This window comes from Oncorhynchus mykiss, chromosome 5 (assembly GCF_057628025.1).
Source record: "Oncorhynchus mykiss isolate SJ-2025 chromosome 5, ASM5762802v1, whole genome shotgun sequence".
NCBI classification, from domain to species: Eukaryota; Metazoa; Chordata; class Actinopteri; order Salmoniformes; family Salmonidae; genus Oncorhynchus; species Oncorhynchus mykiss.
The window spans coordinates 14508580-14527346 of NC_143026.1; the positions used below are offsets into that span (position 1 = coordinate 14508580).

An 18767-nucleotide genomic window follows, 5' to 3' on the forward strand; every position below is an offset into this window, starting at 1 on the left:
TTGATTTATGAATGGACATTGGGCCATAATAACAAATTCGAGGAAATGTCATGTACGTTTTGTGTTTTTTGGCAATCTCTTGTGGTGCGTTCTCTGTAGCTAATTGTTCGTGTATTATGTGGTAGACTCCAAAAGCTCTGTAAGCTCACTTTAGCCAACTGGTTAGCTAACGTTAGCTAGCTAGATAGCTAACGTTAGCCCGTTGGGAAGACATCTGGTATCAATATCGATGAAAGTGCTCGCTTCTGTATTGTACTACATTGCAGACAATATTACCCCCCATACCCTGCTTGAATGAAATAATTGTTTCGTATCTAGCTAACTATCTATTGTATGGGGATAATATTTTTTTTTGCTCAAGCGTAGACACAACTATCATGTTTGTCTATTTCAGTGACTGTAACTATTAATAGTTAGAATTCAATTTAAACTGAAGGAACCCTAAAGGGCCATTTATTTCGAGGTTTTCAATGAACTAGGTAGTGGCTAACGTTAAACTGTTGAGGAAGGACTGGGCTAAGAGAATGCAGAACTTGTACTACCTAATTCCTCAAATGCAATTATGCAACTTAGGTTACTAACATACCCACATTCTCCACTGATCAAGTTATCACGACAAACTGAGACCACTTTAGACTAGAGACAGTCAAACCTGTGTGTTGTATTCAACTTAATGTCAGCTATTGATAATCCACAAGACAAGGAGAAATACAGAATAGCCTAATCAAGGTACAATGTTGGTATGTTGCATTACATTTGACCTATACAATGCAAATGCTGACAGGACATCCCTTTCAACCCTTGTAAGACAGGGGCAGTTCAAGCAGGACACACTAATTTACTTGATTTGAATCTATTTAGGGGCCTGCTATTATGTGGCTAAATAAAACTGTTCATATGCCTACTATGGTAACCTATTTTCTGTGATGGCTGAAATGTTGTCAAACTTTGGCTATTAATTATTAAAGCTTCCCTTGTTTTTAGGCTACTATTCACTTTTGCTTTTGGACTTTCTTGTTCCAGGAAAATAATGGATCCAATGTTATGAAGGGTAGCCCACTTTAGGGTTTAATTGTAACAGCAAAGCAATTTTACCTAGTATTGAAGTTAGTGATCTGAGGTCAGGACTGGTGTCTCGTGAGGGCTGTTGCTTGATGATAAACAAATTAACTGTATTTCCCTTTGAATAGCACCCAGCAACTTTGCTGATTGTCTGCAGTTTGAGGGAGCCATGACAAACAGGATGTAGCCGTCCAGGAAAAAGATAAATAGCTATTACAGGAGAAAGGCATACTAGATTGATATCATAACTCTTGCTTTGGTTCTCTTCAGTAGGTTAGAACAAAATCAGAACATCACAGATATAGCTAACTCTCTGATGTTGTATATCCAACCCTGTCAGTTCTGCATGCACCTCTTTCTAAAAGCTAACACTGAGCGTTCAGCTTTAGCCAAAGCTCTGCTGTATAGCCTAAGCACTGCTGTATAGCCTAAGCACTGCTGTATAGCCTAAGCCTTTAATACTTTTGGGATAAATCACAACAATCAATCAACCCCAATCTATTTTGATTTCCTCTGGGAGAATCAATGCTTATTTTCCTTTTAGTGATAATGTAGCCTAACCACCACACCAATGGGTACTGTGATTTGCTGATCAGCTGATCATGACAGGAGGACAGACAGTCCGCATTGATCATGAGTTCACATAGGTATCACTGTACCCATGCAGTCCAGCTGTCAGGAGGATGTTTGCACGTATAAACTAGTGGCGGTACTGTATATTTAATGAGTAATTCAAGTGTTACAAACCATTAAAGGGGCATTCTGTCAAAGTCCCTCCATTTAATATGCTTTTTTGTACCATAAGAACAGTTGAAGCTGGCTGTGTTGGTAAATCTGCATTTCAAAGACTGTTACCTGAGCAGCTGTCTGAGGTGGAAGTTGGACAAATCAATTATGTTGTACTGGGGGTTTATGGCTATTGGTACCAAGTTAGTTGGGAGGGGCAATTGGTCAGAACCTCCTCCTTTTCTAGCCACATTAATGGCCACATGACTCCCCAGGGAATGTATAAGGTAAACACATGGAACTGTGCAGCCCTGTGTAGATTGCATCTATCCTTCTTCTCATAGATAAATAATCATGAGTCTACCCACCTACAACACCCTCTCCTGTTTTCGGTCTGCTACATGTGCATAATCTGAATGAGGCATTATGGGACTGTGTCCCTCCTTATTCTTCATGGGAGGCATTAAGCCATGTCTGTATATTTTAAGATTTACATGAATGCAGCACACAATATGCTTCTTACACCACAGCCTATATTGATGTTATTTTTCCCTTTCTTGTACAATTAAAGGATCCAGGAATTCAAGGTGGCCTTGAGTGAAGAGAAGCTAGACTTGAATGCACTCCGGGAACTTTGCTTCAGCGGTGAGAAAAAACTTTGCCTTCATTTCTAGAATGTAATTTTTTCATGTTTTTACTTAGTATGTTATTATGTCTCCTTATTTCACTTTCTCTTGTCCTGTATTCATCTTTTTTTGTCATTCCTCCTTCTCTCCTCCATCCTCCTATCTCTCTCTCAGGTATCCCATTTGAAGGAGGCATCCGTGCACTTTGCTGGAAAGTGAGTTGCTCCACCCCTTTTAATAGACATCTACAGTATGTAGTATTAGTTTCAGCCTGTTTTTCTAATCTTATCTGTGAGTGATTGGGATTCTTATTTCGAGTGACTTGCTTCCATGTTTTCAGGTCCTTCTAAACTACCTGCCTCTGGACCAGACGATGTGGGACTCCTTTCTCAAAAAGCAGAGGTAAAATGTCTCCAGTACTGATGGACATCAATTATTTATCAACAAGAGGAGATGTATTGAAATGGTCAGAATAAGAAATGTGTGCACTTGCAAGACCGGTTTGAAATAGGGCTGTGCGATATGGCCCAAAACTCATATTTCTATTTTTTTCAAACTTATGGAGGATTCACTATATACAGTGTTCAGGCCCCTTCCCCTTTTCCACATTTTGTTACGTTACAGCCTTATTCTTAAATGGATTAAATCAATACAAATCCTCACCAGTCTACACAATATACCCCATAATGACAAAGCGAAAATCCTTTTTTTTTTAAATAAAAAATAAAAAAACTTTTTTGCCAATTTATAAAAAATTGAACAGAAATACCTTTTTTACATAAGTGTTCATACTCTTTGCTATGAGACTTGAAATTGAGCTCGAGTGCATCCTGTTTCCATTGATAATCCTTGAGATGTTCATCCTGTTTCCATTGATCATCCTTGAGACAGGATTGTCCCGTCGATGTGGATAGGGTGCTGCTCCTCTGCTGTTTCCAGAAGTCCACGATCATTTCTTAATTTTTTTTATTTTTTAATATTTGAATTTTTACCCCTTTTTTCTCCCCAATTTTGTGGTATCCAATTGTTGTAGCAGCTACTATCTTGTCTCATCGCTACAACTCCCGTACGGGCTCGGGAGAGACGAAGGTTGAAAGTCATGCGTCCTCCGATACACAACCCAACCAGCCGCACTGCTTCTTAACACAGCGCGCATCCAACCCGGAAGCCAGCCGCACCAATGTGTCGGAGGCTACACCGTGCACCTGGCAACCTTGGTTAGCGCGCACTGCGCCCGGCCCGCCACAGGAGTCGCTGGTGCGCGATGAGACAAGGACATCCCTACCGACCAAGCCCTCCCTTTTAGAAAATTAACAAAGGTCTTATAAACAATCTCACAAGCCCACGTGATAATGAGTAGCCAGCTAATATTTAGATTTCAAATGTATTCAACTTGGATCTAGGTATAATTAAACAAGCTCTGAATTCCAGCTAACCAGGCAAAACAGTTGAATAGTTATTAACACAACCTTCTGTCCATCTCCAACTGTTTAAAAGGATGTTAGCCTGTCCACTTTGTTCAGATGTTGAAATCAAGTGGCCTTCCTTAATTCTCAGAATGAGAACAAGTTGCCAATTCCTTGTAATTGTTAGTCAAATTGAACTCCTGAAATGAAGCAATTAGGATTAGCTGACCTCCGATAGTCCCTGACTCTTGCGTTAATCCACGGGTGTCGAGATACAGTATTCTATTGTATTTAATTTTGTGCCCACAGGGAGGGTTATTCCCAGTTCCTGAAGGAGATGATTATCCAGCCCGGCATCGCTAAGGCCAACCTGGGCCTCTCCAGAGAGGATGTGACCATGGAGGACCACGTGAGTTCCTCCTCTCCCTCCTTCTTTACCCCCCCCCCCCCCAAAATAGACCAATTTCCTACTCTGATACACACCGCTGGGTTGTCTCGGCTAATACGCAGGAACTTTCACCAAATTTTCCCATACATTAATTTTAATTCCGTCTTTCTAAATTTCTTGCAATCTCTCAGCCTCTCAACCCCAGCCCAGAGAGCAAGTGGAACAACTACTTCAGAGACAACGAGGTGCTGCTGCAGATTGATAAAGATGTCAGGTAGGTAGCTTGGCAACAAGCTAGGCACTTCTTTAGCTGACTGTGAAGTGAATATCTTCTTGTATTATTAGTAACTCGTCCTCCAGAGCCGGGGCGAGCATTAATGAATAGTCTATTAATGTATTCCAGTAGCCTGTCATGGAATACCATCTCTAAATAGGCAGAAGGTCAGCAGCAGTGGCTTTTTCTCATGGAAGGATGTCTTCTATTCCACAAAGGAACAAAGAGGATTATAACTATTAAGTGCTAACTAACTAATGTATTTCTGTAATGGCAGGCGTCTGTACCCAGACATGGCCTTCTTCCAGTGGCCCACAGACTACCCATGCCAGCTGATCCTGGACCCCCAGAATGACTATGAGACCCTCAGGTGCCGTGTGGAACAGACCACCCTCAAGGCCCAGACCGTGGACCGCAACCGCAGCGGGGTCACCAACGTGAGTCTGACCAACACAGAGAGAGAGTGTGTGTATGTGTCCGTTTCATTTGGCAGGTAGCCTAGCAGTTGAGCGTTGGGCCACTAACCGAAAGGTTACTGGTTCTAATCGCCGACTAGTTGAAATATCTGTTGACGTGCCCTTGAGCAAGGCACTTTACCCTAATAGCTCTGGTAAGTCGCTCTGGAAAAGAGCGTCAGCTAAATGACTCAAATGCAAAATGTGACGAGGAATACCTGTGTAAGAATGCTGTTCATCGACGACAGCTCAGCCTTCAACACCATTGTGCCCTCTGCGCTCATCACTAAACTCAGGGCCCTGTGTCTGAAACCTGTGCAACGGTATCCTAGATTTCCTGACGGGTCGACCCCAGGTGGTGAAAGTAAGCAACAACACCTCTGCTACACTGACCCTCAACACACTGTACTCCCTTTTCACCCACGACTGCGTGACCACGCACGCCTCCAACTGAATCATCAAGTTTGCTGACGACACAACGGTGTTAGACCTGATTACCAACAACGACGAGACAGCCTACAGGGAAGAGGGGATTGCTCTGGCAGAGTGTTGCCAGGAAAATAACCTCCCTCACAGTCAACAAAACGAAGGAGCTGATCCTGGACTACAAGAGACAACAGAGAGAGCACACCCCCATCCACATCGACACGCCCCCATCCACATCGACGGTGCCCCAGTGGAGAGGGTCAAAAGCTTCAAGTTCCTCGGTGTGCACATCACTGAGGACCTGAAATGGTCAGATCACACCGACAGTGAAGAAATTCGGCTTTGCTCCTAAGACCCTCAGGTATTTCTACAGATGCACAATTGAGAGCATCCTGTCAGGCTGTATCACCACCTGGTAGAGCAATTGCACCGTCCGCAACCGCAGGGCTCTCCAGAGGCTGGTGCAGTCAGCCCAACGTGTAACCTGGTGCACACTGCCTGCCCTCCAGGACATCATCAGCACCTGGTGTCACAGGAAGGCCAAAAAGATCATCTAAGGACCTCAGCCATCCGAGCCACAGCCTACCCTGCATCTTAGGGACTGCTGCCCTATGTACATAGTCACTGAACACTGGTCACTTTAATAATGTTTACATACTATTTATACAGTATATCTACTGCTATTCAAAATATTTGATAATTTAAAAAAATATATTATTGTGCTTGTTTGCATTGATTAATAGGAACTAGGAACATACGCATTACACTGCAACTGACATAACACCTGCTAAACTGTATATGCATCCAAGAATATTTGATTTGTCAATGCTTCCACTCCCATAGGCGGCAGGGTGACCTTGTTTAGGTAACAATAGGGAAAACACTATTCAGTTGGCAGTAGTGCTGACTCTACTACCCTGTGTTATGTTCATTCCCCCACCCTACTCTTCTGCTTTAAGCAATGCGGTCACGATGCACAAGCTGTGGTGAGTATGCAAGGTCTCGGCAAGTTTGGCAAGGGGGATACTACAAAGCAGGATCAATGAGTTGTCCAGCTAACTTGCCGAAATATTCTGAAATATTCTAACTTGAAATGGGCATGGTGTAATTAACTCAAACAACACAACACAAAACACATCTAAGTTTAGCTTTCTTAATGAATTAGAAACTCAATAGTTATTTCTGGTTGTTTATTGAAGTTGATTCTGCTTTGTAGTATACCCCTCCGATATTGGCTTGATAACCCTATTTGACTTATGGGTGTATTCGGCTTGTGTCCATCTCCATTCTATAACAAATAACTAGAATTTGAATTCCAATCTTTGTGGATTCCCCTCACCAATGCGTTTCTTCCATGGCGAGAGCTGTCATGCTGCTTTGATAACTGTTGCTTGTGGATAAGCAATATGGTAGAAATGTTGTCCATATTGCTCATACCCATCTAATCTGTTCAGATCTACACAAGCGGGGGTAGTGGTTGTTTTTGGACTGGGCCTAACCCCCCCCCCCCCCTCTCTCCTACCCATTCTCCCCTCTCCTCTCTACACACCCTTTCCCCTCTTTACCTCCCCCCTCTTCAGGTGAGCTCCCCGGGCAAGGCCCTCAACCTGTACCCTTCAAACGAGTACGAGGTGCTGCCCAATGGCTGTGAGGCCCACTGGGAGGTGGTGGAGCGCATCCTGTTCATCTACGCTAAGCTCAACCCGGGCATCGCCTACGTGCAGGGCATGAACGAGGTGGTGGGACCCCTCTACTACACCTTCGCTACCGACCCCAACGACAAGTGGAGAGGTGGGTGGAGGTTTCTTGGGAGCAGAGCAGAAGACGCCTCTGTAGTGTAGATAGACTACTAAAGTACTATTCTGTTGTATTAATGGCAAATATCAGCTCTATTTGCTGCTACTTCTCTCTGATAGTCCCATTGCAAATCAAATCAAATGTATTTATATAGCCCTTCATACATCAGCTGATATCTCAAAGGAGTCATCATGTCAGGTAGTCCTGAGGCATGGTCCTAGGGCTCAGGTCCTCCGAGAGAGAGAATTAGAGGGAGCATACTTAAATTCACACAGGACACCGGATAGGACAGGAGAAGTACTCCAGATATAACAAACTGACCCTAGCTCCCCGACACATAAACTACTGCAGCATAAATACTGGAGGCTGAGACAGGAGGGGTCAGGAGACACTGTGGCCCCATCCGATTACACCCCCAGACAGGGCCAAACAGGAAGGATATAACCCCACCCACTTTGCCAAAGCACAACCCCCACACCACTAGAGGGATATCTTCAACAACCAACTTACCATCCTGAGACAAGGCCGAGTATAGCCCACAAAGATCTCCGCCACGGCACAACCCAAGGGGGGGTGCCAACCCAGACAGGAAGATCACATCAGTGACTCAACCCACTCAAGTGACGCACCCCTCCTAGGGACGGTATGAAAGAGCCCTAGTAAGCCAGTGACTCAGCCCCTGTAATAGGGTTAGAGGCAGAGAATCCCAGTGGAAAGAGGGGAACCGGCCAGGCAGAGACAGCAAGGGCGGTTCGTTGCTCCAGAGCCTTTCCGTTCACCTTCACACTCCTGGGCCAGACTACACTCAATCATATGACCCACTGAAGAGATGAGTCTTCAGTAAAGACTTAAAGTTTGAGACCGAGTTTGCGTCTCACATGGGTAGGCAGACCATTCCCTAAAAATGGAGCTCTATAGGAGAAAGCCCTGCCTCCAGCTGTTTGCTTAGAAATTCTAGGGACATTTAGGAGGCCTGCGTCTTGTGACCGTAGCGTACGTGTAGGTATGTACGGCAGGACCAAATCAGAGAGATAGGTAGGCGCAAGCCCATGTAATGCTTTGTAGGTTAGCAGTAAAACCTTGAAATCAGCCCTTGCCTTGACAGGAAGCCAGTGTAGGGAGGCTAGCACTGGAGTAATATGATCAAATATTTTGGTTCTAGTCAGGATTCTAGCAGCCGTATTTAGCACCAACTGAAGTTTATTTAGTGCTTTGTCCAGGTAGCAGGAAAGTAGAGCATTGCAGTAGTCTAACCTAGAAGTGACAAAAGCATGGATTCATTTTTCTGCATCATTTTTGGACAGAAAGTTTCTTATTTTTGCAATGTTACATAGATGGAAAAAAGCTGTGCTTGAAACAGTCTTGATATGTTCTTCAAAAGAGAGATCAGGGTCCAGAGTAACGCCGAGGTCCTTCACAGTTTTATTTGAGACGACTGTACAACCACTAAGATTAATTGTCAGATTCAACAGAAGATCTCTTTGTTTCTTGGGACCTAGAACAAGCATCTCTGTTTTGTTCGAGTTTAAAAGTAGAAAGTTTGCAGCCATCCACTTCCTTATGTCTGAAACACATGCTTCTAGCAAGGGCAATTTTGGGGCTTCACCATGTTTCATTGAAATGTACAGCTGTGTGTCATCTGCATAGCAGTGAAAGTTAACATTATGTTTTCGAATGACATCCCCAAGAGGTAAAATATATAATGAAAACACTAGTGGTCCTAAAACGGAACCTTGAGGAACACCGAAATGTACAGTTGATTTGTCAGACGACAAACCATTCACAGAGACAAACTGATATATTTCCGACAAATAAGATCTAAACCAGGCCAGAACTTGTCTGTATAGACCAATTTGGGTTTCCAATCTCTCCAAAAGAATGTGCTGATCGATGGTATCAAAAGCAGCACTAAGGTCTTGGAGCACGAGGACAGATGCAGAGCCTCGGTCTGATGCCATTAAAAGGTAATTTACCACCTTCACAAGTGCAGTCTCAGTGCTATGATGGGGTCTAAAACCAGACTGAAGCATTTCGTATACATTGTTTGTCTTCAGGAAGGCAGTGAGTTACTGCGCAACAGCATTTTCTAAAATATTTGAGAGGAATGGAAGATTCGATATAGGCTGATAATTTTTTATATTTTCTGGGTCAAGGTTTGACTTTTTCAAGAGAGGCTTTATTTCGAGTTTATTTTGAGTGTCTCTCTTGATCCTAGGTCCTGGCAGAGTTGTGCAGACTCAGGACAACTTAGCTTTGAAGAAATACGCAGATTTACAGAGGAGTCCGTAATTTGCTTTCTAATAATCATGATCTTTTCCTCAAAGAAGTTCATGAATTTATTACTGCTGAAGTGAAAGCCATCCTCTCTTGGGAATGCTGCTTTTTAGTTAGCTTTGCGACAGTATCAAAAAAGAATTTTGGATTGTTCTTATTTTCCTCAATTAGGTTGGAAAAATAGGATGATCGAGCAGCAGTAAGGGCTCCTCGATACTGCACGGTACTGTCTTTCCAAGCTAGTCGGAAGACTTCCAGTTTGGTGTGGCGCCATTTCCGTTCCAATTTTCTGGAAGCTTGCTTCAGAGCTCTGGTATTTTCTGTATATCAGGGAGCTAGTTTCTTATGATAAATGTTTTTTGGGGTGCAACTGCATCTAGGGTATTGCGCAAGGTTAAATTGAGTTCCTCAGTTAGGTGGTTTACTGATTTTTGTCCTCTGGCATCCTTGGGTAGACAGAGGGAGTCTGGAAGGACATCAAGGAATCTTTGTGTTGTCTGTGAATTTATAGCACGACTTTTGATGTTCCTTGGTTGGGGTCTGAGCAGATTATTTGTTGCATGTGCAAACGTAATAAAATGGTGGTCCGATAGTCCAGGATTATGAGGAAAAACATTAAGATCCACAACATTTATTCCATGGGACAAAACTAGGTCCATAGTATGACTGTGACAGTGAGTAGGTCCAGAGACATGTTGGACAAAACCCACTGAGTCGATGATGGCTCCGAAAGCCTTTTGGAGTGGGTCTGTGGACTTTTCCATGTGAATATTAAAGTCACCAAAGATTAGAATATTATCTGCTATGACTACAAGGTCCGATAGGAATTCAGGGAACTCAATGAGGAACGCTGTATATGGCCCAGGAGGTCTGTAAACAGTAGCTATAAAAAGTGATTGAGTAGGCTGCATAGATTTCATGACTAGAAGCTCAAAAGACGAAAACGTCATTTTTTATTTTGTAAATTGAAATTTGCTATCGTAAATGTTATCAACACCTCCGCCTTTGCGGGATGCATGGGGGATATGGTCACTAGTGTAGCCAGGAGGTGAGGCCTCATTTAACACAGTAAATTCATCAGGCTTAAGCCATGTTTCAGTCAGGCCAAACACATCAAGATTATGATCAGTGATTAGTTCATTGACTATAATTGCCTTTGGTATCATGATCTCTATCAATAATGACAGGAATGGAGGAGGTCTTTATCCTAGTGAGATTGCTAAGGCAAACACCGCCATGTTTAGTTTTGCCCAACCTAGGTCAAGGCACAGACACGGTCTCAATGGGGATTGCACTTGTCTGCATCAGAGTGCTAATGTTCTGTGAAGGAATGGGTGTTCTGTGAAGGAATGGGTGTTCTGTGAAGGAATGGGTGTTCTGTGAAGGAATGGGTGTTCTGTGACGGAATGGGTGTTCTGTGATGGAATGGATCAAGCTAACTGATTCAGGACTGCCAGCTAGAGGACAAATGAGGGACCCCCCCTTCTTCCCGATCACTTCTAATTCTCAGATATTTATTGCTTGACCTCCATTTAGAAGTATTTTAACGTCTGTCATATATAGACAGACAGACACAATTGAAACTAGTTAGTGCACGATTGACTGATTGATTGACTGGTTTACTAATTGACCGTCCAACCAATCAGAGCACGCTGAGGCGGACACCTTCTTTTGTTTCACCAACCTGATGTCGGAGAACCGGGACATGTTCATCAAGAGTCTGGACGACTCACAGTGCGGCATCACCTACAAGATGGAGAGCGTCTACTCCATGCTCAAGGAGAAGGACATGGAGCTCTACATTAAACTGGTGAGCGACGGACTCCTGGGCCCAGTCCCAAAGCCATCCCTATGCCCTTTTCCTGGGCCCTTGTTGACTCGTCTTCACGGCTCTGAAAGGATACAAGTTCATAGGGGTATAGGGGGGGGGGGGGGGGGGGTTATACATTTGATCTGTTTACCTATTCATTTTCCCCATGCACCTCCTAATCAAAACCAACACTTCATTTGATGAATTCATTTAGTGGGATAATGTAATGATGTTTGTAGTTATTATGGAGGCTAGTTCAATATTTCAACCCCCTAACTCCCTTCTCTTTAACAGCAGGAGCAGAACATCAAGCCTCAGTACTTCACCTTCCGCTGGCTGACCCTGCTGCTGTCTCAGGAGTTCCTCCTGCCCGACGTCATCCGCATCTGGGACACACTCTTTTCCGACCAGGACCGCTTCAACTTCCTCATCCTGGTCTGCTGCGCCATGCTCGTGTGAGTTCCCGTCTGTCCTCCCTAGCCACGAACCACAGCCCTCTGGGCTGGAACACCCCTACCCACAGATTGACCCCAGCCCCAATTCCCCAAGTCTGTTGAATTGAACATGGACAAGAATGCAATGCAATTCTGGTATTCACTTGAATTTGGATGGAATTGGATAGGATTTGGGTGGAATTGGATACTAGTAAGATACGTGTCTGCATCTTACCATATGATATGCATTGTTTGTTATTTCTGTTCTGATTAGCATGCCTGTCCTGTGTGGTTTCAGACTGATTCGAGATCAGTTGCTGGCAGGCGACTTCACGATCAACATGCGACTGCTGCAGGTAAGACCATCTGAAAGGATCTTTTCAAATACAGTGTGGCCAATGTAGGTAATGTTTTAGGCGATTACGGTGGTTTTACTTGACGTTTTGGCTGATTGTCTCTGGTCTTCTTCAGGACTACCCCATCTCAGATGTCCACACCATCCTGGCCAAGGCCAAGCAGCTTCAGGACGGGTCATAGCCACCCCTACCTCCCTTCTCCCTTCCTTGGTTGGGGAGGGGAGGATGCAACATTAAACTGATAACCCTGGGCACAACAAAGGAGGGAGAGGAAGACACCTGGCGCCAGGTTTGGTACAAGGTTGGTCGGAGAAACCAAACTCGGTACTTAGGCTTGTCATCTCACTCTCACGGCCTGACAGTTTTTCCACTGGGAGGGTGTGTGGCCTCAAGCTATTTATTTTTGCACTGAACACTTGAAAAAAAGTGTACAAATCTGCATATATGAAGCAGAGAAACCACAGTAACGATTACAACAGAAGCATCATTATAAAGTCTGCCAGGGCTAATATCACACTCCCAGGTTTTTTTTAGGGTGTTTCTTTTTAGTGGGTTGGGAATAACTTTATTTTTTTTACGGCCAAAGTGACGTTTTTTTATTTTTATCATTAAGATGAAATATAATACTACCTTGTAAAGACTAACCACCACAACAGCAAAAAAAAAATGTTGCCACAGGGTTTGCTTTAAAGTATAGATTGTTATGACATTGGGCCTCAACGCAAGCATCCTCTCTCTCTGTTTTCATGACCGTGCTCAGATATTTACTCTACGCACATGAGCTACACGTCTGGACAGTTTATAGCTGGTTGTAACCTGATTCCGTGTCGATGGAGTCGCCAATATTAACGTATGTTTGCTGTCAAACCAATGGGATGTGAAACTTGTTTTATATTTTTTTTGGTGTGTCATGTAGCAGAAGCTCTTATCCAGAGCGACTTACAGGTGCAATTAGGGTTAAGTGCCTTGCTCAAGGGCACATCGGCAGATTGGTCACCTAGTCGGCTTCTGAATTCGAACCAGCGACCTTTCAGTTACTGTCCTAAAGCTCTTAACCACTAGGCTACTTGCTGTCCGACCCACTAACCTAACTGAAATTGATACATTGATGACGATGATATGGTTGCTTTTGATGTGAGGGCATTACTAAGCAAACAAATCAATCCAATTTAAATTGGGCATTCATTTTTTTATAATATATTTTGACCTATCTCTGGTCGCATTGAGTGTCCAGAATAAACCAGAATACATTAAACATGAATGCCGTCTTGTAAATGAAGCATAACACATTTTGCTCTGCATACTGTAAGATTATTACAGAGAACAAATGATTGATAATAGTAGCTGAATATTTATCATGGATAAATGACTGACATTGAAAGGCTATGATGATAACATTTATGTATTCACATAATGGAGTTGACAGATAAGAGTTGAAAAATTACGGAGTTGATTACTTAAAATCACTATGATTGAATGTTATAGATTATTTTTTTGTAAACGCTAACACTTACCACAAAGCTAAGACACCCTTGAAATGTATTTACCTTTTCAAACAGTAGGACCTTCATAATAATGTGATACTTTAAAGTACACAGATAATGACTTGCTTTGTTTTCAGCAATATTGTGAGAATGATACAACAGTTACCTTGTTACTGTTTGCATTTCAGTTTTATTACCATTCCCTAGAAATTCCAAGTATCACCATCCCTTTCAGTGGCAAGATGGTATCAGTCTATATTCTTTTCTTTTTACATCTTTTTCTCCCCAATTTCGTTGTCTCTAATTGTCTCATAGCTGCAACTCCCAACTAACTGCTTCTTGACACAATGCCCACTTAACCCAGAAGCCATCCACACCAATGTGTCGGAGGAAACACTGTACACCTGGCGACCGTGCACTGCGCCCGGACCGCCAAAGGAGGCGCTAGTGCGCGATGGGACAAGGACATCCCTGGCGGCCAAACCTTCCCCTAACCCGGACGACGCTGGGCCAATTGTGCGCCACCCCATGGGTCTCCCAGGCCGCGGCCGGCTGCGACAGAGCCTGGACTCAAACCCAGAATCTCTAGTGGAACAGCTACTGTTGCACTGCGATGCAGTGTCTTAGACCACTACGCCACTCAGGAGGCTTCAGTCTACATTCTAACTCTATTTCAGTAACAAGATGGTATTAGTCTAAATTCTAACACTATTTCAGTAACAAGATGGTATTAGTCTACAGTCTAACACTATTTCAGTAGCAAGATGGTATTAGTCTACATTCTAACACAATATCAGTAGCAAGATGGTATGTTCCTACTGAAAAATTGCCTAGACAGGAATTGGTACAAATTGACAGTCTGTGACTAGCGATGGTTCAATGTGGCTTTATTGTACTAAAGTGAGGTAGTAAGAGATACTGTGCTGAGTATTTTGACACTGAATGAAATGGGAACACTCCTAGTTCAAACAGCTTGGCTTGGTCGATCAGTGTGTCTATAATCATGTCTTGATCTTAAAGGCCCAGTGCAGTCAAAAACTTGATTTCCCTGTGTTTTACATATTTCCACACCGAGGTTGGATTCATACTGAAATTGTGAAAATTATGATAATGCCCTTTTAGTGTAAGAGCTGTTTGAAAATACTTCCTGAAATTTCAGCCTGTTTTGGTGGGAGGGAGTTTTGGCCTTCCATGGTGACATCACCATGTGGTGAATTGGTTAATAAAGATTTCCAAACCTCTCTGCCAATAACAGCTAGTTTTCAGTTCCCCCTCCCTACTCCCCTAGTCCCTAGCCTCCCTGACAGTCTTAGCCAAGATCTTGCTTGAGAAATTGCTCTTTGCTAAGAAGCAATTTTTTTTTCTTTTGACCATTTTAATTTCAAACAATCACAGTAAGGTACTTAATTGTTACCTATAAATAATTTGATACTTGTGTGGGGGAAAAAAACCAAGCTGCATTGAACCTTTTAATGAATGTATATAAACAGTGACAAATCCCCCCCCTTGAAGATTCAGTAATGACAAAAAGGAAAGTCTTGTCTTCCTGTGATTCACAAACGTTTGTTGTCAATGATGAATGGTTTATGGTTCTCTAACATTTTCTCGTTCTTGTTTTGCTCTATCACAATTTTTTTCCTTTCCTTTTTTCCATTTTTCCATGGCTCTTGCCTTTCTCCCACCTCTTCCTGCCCTCCTTGCCCTGTGATTTTTGAGGGCTTGTCCAGGATAGGGCTAGCAGCAAGACAGTAGGCCCCGTGCCACAGTCCGCCTGCCAACCGTCATGCACTGACATTCTCCCTCTTATCATATCGCTCTGTTTCTCATCCAGCAGACATTCAATTTGTGGACCACAAACTATCTGTTTTACAGCTATATTGAGACTGTTTTAGAAAGCAGCTCACTGCCTCTGGTCTCATCTCTGCCAACCGTTTGACGGTAGACAGAAAATCCTATGTGGCAAAAAGCTACTATAATTGTGGACTTGAGAATAACAGGGCTAGATAGGGAGAATGCATACTCATCATTAAATATAAGAATATATTTTGTAATCCTGCATGTCGATGGCTTTTTCTGTAACATTTATCCTCCGTTGAATTTAACATGGCTGAACAGTCTTTTGTCGTTGTCTGTTTGTTATTCGCACCACATTGTCCTTGGTGTCAGATTAATGTTTGTCATGCCACTGCTACACAGGGCAACAATGTAAATTGTCCAGCGTGTTGTGCTCTGATTTGACATATCCTCCATTGTCTTAAAAATCCTTAACGTCTTTGACTATGTGGAAGGACAACATTGCATTGTTGCCAGTGGCGATTATATAAATCTGTATAGTGATTACATCAGGAATTTGACAATGCTATGTGTAGCCATATTCTTCTCTAAGGGTTCTACTTTGTGTATTTTCAGGCCCTTTTATAATAAATGCCAAGTGTGCAACAAGTACAGTTTTTACTTTACACCCTTTCCCCGTGGTTGCTTTCCCTCATTTCTCCCATTCTTCTCCCTCCCTCTTTCTGTCCATCTCTCTCCCTTCCTCCCTTCTGTCCATCTCTCTCCCTTCTGTCCAACTCTCTCCCTTCCTCCCTTCTGTCCATCTCTCTCCCTTCCTCCCTTCTGTCCATCTCTCTCCCTTCCTCCCTTCTGTCCATCTCTCTCCCTTCCTCCCTTCTGTCCATCTCTCTCCCTTCCTCCCTTCTGTCCATCTCTCTCCCTTCCTCCCTTCTGTCCAACTCTCTCCCTTCCTCCCTTCTGTCCAACTCTCTCCCTTCCTCCCTTCTGTCCAACTCTCTCCCTTCCTCCCTTCTGTCCATCTCTCTCCCTTCCTCCCTTCTGTCCATCTCTCTCTTTTCACTCTCATATTCTCCAGCCCCTCAGTGCTGTGGTTTAATGTAGACCACAGAGCCCCAGCATTGTGGGGTTATTAGTAACACATGGGGGTGTTTCCTCCATCTATATTGGTTTTGTAAGGTGAGGTCACCAATGGCTCTGCATCTGAAAAGGGAGCGGAGCACGCTGGCAGAAGAAACATGTGGGGGCGTGAAGCAGTGTAAGAGGGGAGAGAATGGGACACAGGCTCTTCGCTGCAGAACTCTGAAGTCTGTAGACTAGGCCAGGAAGAAAAACAATATTTTGAAAAGTATTAAAATATTTATGAGGTTTATATTGGCTACACCCACCACAAAGATGGTGTCGTTGTTTAGCAGACAAGTGGGTTAAGTAAAGCAGAACAATAGTAGTCCCACCATTTTCAAAGTTGATTTTGATTTGCTTTCGCAAAATAAAATAAAGGCGTGTACTTGGTCCATCTGGTTCTTGGTAATGGGCATCATAGTGAATTTGTAGACGACTGACAGGTCAGAGAAAGTTCAGCTTCTCTCTAAACGGTTTCCGGTGGATAACTGTAGAAACAGTATTTTTGTTTACAGTCATGATGATTCTGATTGCTTGACTGACTGGGGACAATATGGTTGCTCCTCATCCAACAACCATATTTATCAGAGTGCATTGTGGGTAGCTGGTGACCGTGGTGAGTACAGCATGGGGTTGTAGCATGTGTCCACTTGCATGGCACAGCAATGTTTCTGATACAGACTGCTTCCTCTCGTCCCTTCTGTTTAATAGCTTGTGAAATAGGAGGGAAAAGAGAGGTGTCATGTTTAGGTCAAGTTTAGATCGATTGTCTGTGCTTTAAGGGCTCTTAACCAAGGGAGACTTAATCCCAACTGCATCTTCCCTGGTGAACTTGAGTGATTGGCTGAGTTCCAAAGCTTCTAAATCACTTCCTGTCAATGTAATGTCTCCTCCCTCTCCTTAAAGGAAAATTCCACCCCAAAACTATCTTTTGGTATTTGTTTCATTAGTCATTAGTAATTTTTGAGAAAGTTCCAAAAATGTTTTGCATGTCAGCAATCAAGTTTTCAAGATGTATAACTTTCAATATACAGAAAAACAGCTGGTATGATAAAAAAAATGCATCACACCGGCTGTATTTTAAAAGTTATATATTTTGAAAACTTGATTGCTGACATGCAAAACGTGTTAGCGCCTTGCCCTAGCTCCGACCTCGTGTTCACAGAGCTGAAAGGACTAAACCATGAATCCCAATTTAATTCACTCAATTCAGGTCATAAATTGACCTCAAAACGCTAGTAGGGAGTGCTCTACAAATCTGTAAAGGCGTAGCAGTACTTTTTGTTGTTGCTTTTTTTTTCACTCATCTCATGTGCCTGAACAACAAATGCAAGAAAGAATGATTTGTCTTTTTTGTTTACGTTGTGCTGTATTTTTGGGGGGGAAGGTTTGTAGGGTTTTTTTGGATCCCCATTCGCTTTTGCAGAGGCAGCAGCTATTCATCCTGGGTCCACAAACAAACATGACAAGTAACAAAACACTGATAGACAAGGACAGTCACACAAGGGTGGGATGGTGAGAAAGCGGGTCAGAATGAATGTCTAGCAGATAAATAACTTTTCTCCTAATTTATATATTTGTGTGGCGGAAAACACCAGTCTGGTTATTAACATCAATCTTTACTCTCTCTTTCTAATGGTTATCTTATTGCTACTATGTAACATTTGTATTGCTACCATGTTAAAAAAATATGAACCATGGGCAGCATTGGTCTAAGGGATGTTGTAAACTGAAGTAGCTTTTTCGAGCTGGGATATGAAGCGTCCACATCTGATAAGTTATTTTTCATGTGTACTCTGCTCTATGTATTTTCATCCTTAAACAGTTGAACTCTTTATGAACCGTGTGTGTTTGTTCGTATGCATAAGTGTATGCTGCGTGTGTATGCGTCTGTATGACACTCTTCTCTTGTTTTTTTGCATGACTACATTTTTGTATGGGTATATACAGTATCTTAGTATTGGAGTTCTATACTGGTGTTTACAGTGTTTGCAACTGAACAATAAAAATTTCAACGATGGTTTCAATTAAATAATTGTGAGATTCTGTCAATTGTATCGGACATTTTCACTATTGATGTTCTGCTTTTGACCTGTCTTGAAAAAGTATTACTTTAATTTAATTCAATCACGGCTACATTTGTAATGATGATTCAAATACTTAGGCTATTTTGTATAAATATCTGAACCTTGATGATGGGACTATGGTTGAATGATTGGTAAAAATATACAATGACTTCCAGAATTTAGAAATCCTGCCACATAGTGGTACAGCATCACTGGTTATTAAACTTGGTTTGGTACTGAGCTTTCAGCAGCTTGTTTCCATGGAAACCC

General features: G+C 42.8%; 1 protein-coding gene across 8 annotated transcripts in view; it reads left to right on the plus strand.

Annotated features, from left to right (window-relative positions):
* The window catches only part of LOC110523252 (TBC1 domain family member 13), a 19088-nt gene extending 625 nt beyond the window's left edge, over positions 1–18463 (plus strand). Inside the window, exons 2-13 of one of the 8 annotated variants that reach the window (XM_090233777.1) lie at positions 2360–2433; positions 2589–2629; positions 2755–2816; positions 4130–4229; positions 4400–4482; positions 4760–4919; positions 6323–6349; positions 6944–7154; positions 11081–11244; positions 11539–11699; positions 11977–12034; positions 12150–18463. In XM_090233777.1, coding sequence (XP_090089903.1) covers positions 2360–2433; positions 2589–2629; positions 2755–2816; positions 4130–4229; positions 4400–4482; positions 4760–4919; positions 6323–6349; positions 6944–7154; positions 11081–11244; positions 11539–11699; positions 11977–12034; positions 12150–12215 — 1207 coding nt within the window. In that variant the 3' untranslated portion in view covers positions 12216–18463. Of the gene's footprint in view, positions 1–2359; positions 2434–2588; positions 2630–2754; positions 2817–4129; positions 4230–4399; positions 4483–4759; positions 4920–6322; positions 6350–6943; positions 7155–11080; positions 11245–11538; positions 11700–11952; positions 12035–12149 lie in introns of all 8 variants that reach the window. The other 7 variants (XM_090233775.1, XM_090233776.1, XM_090233779.1 and 4 more) reach the window with 7 other exon arrangements.
* Positions 18464–18767: the final 304 nt, after the last annotated feature.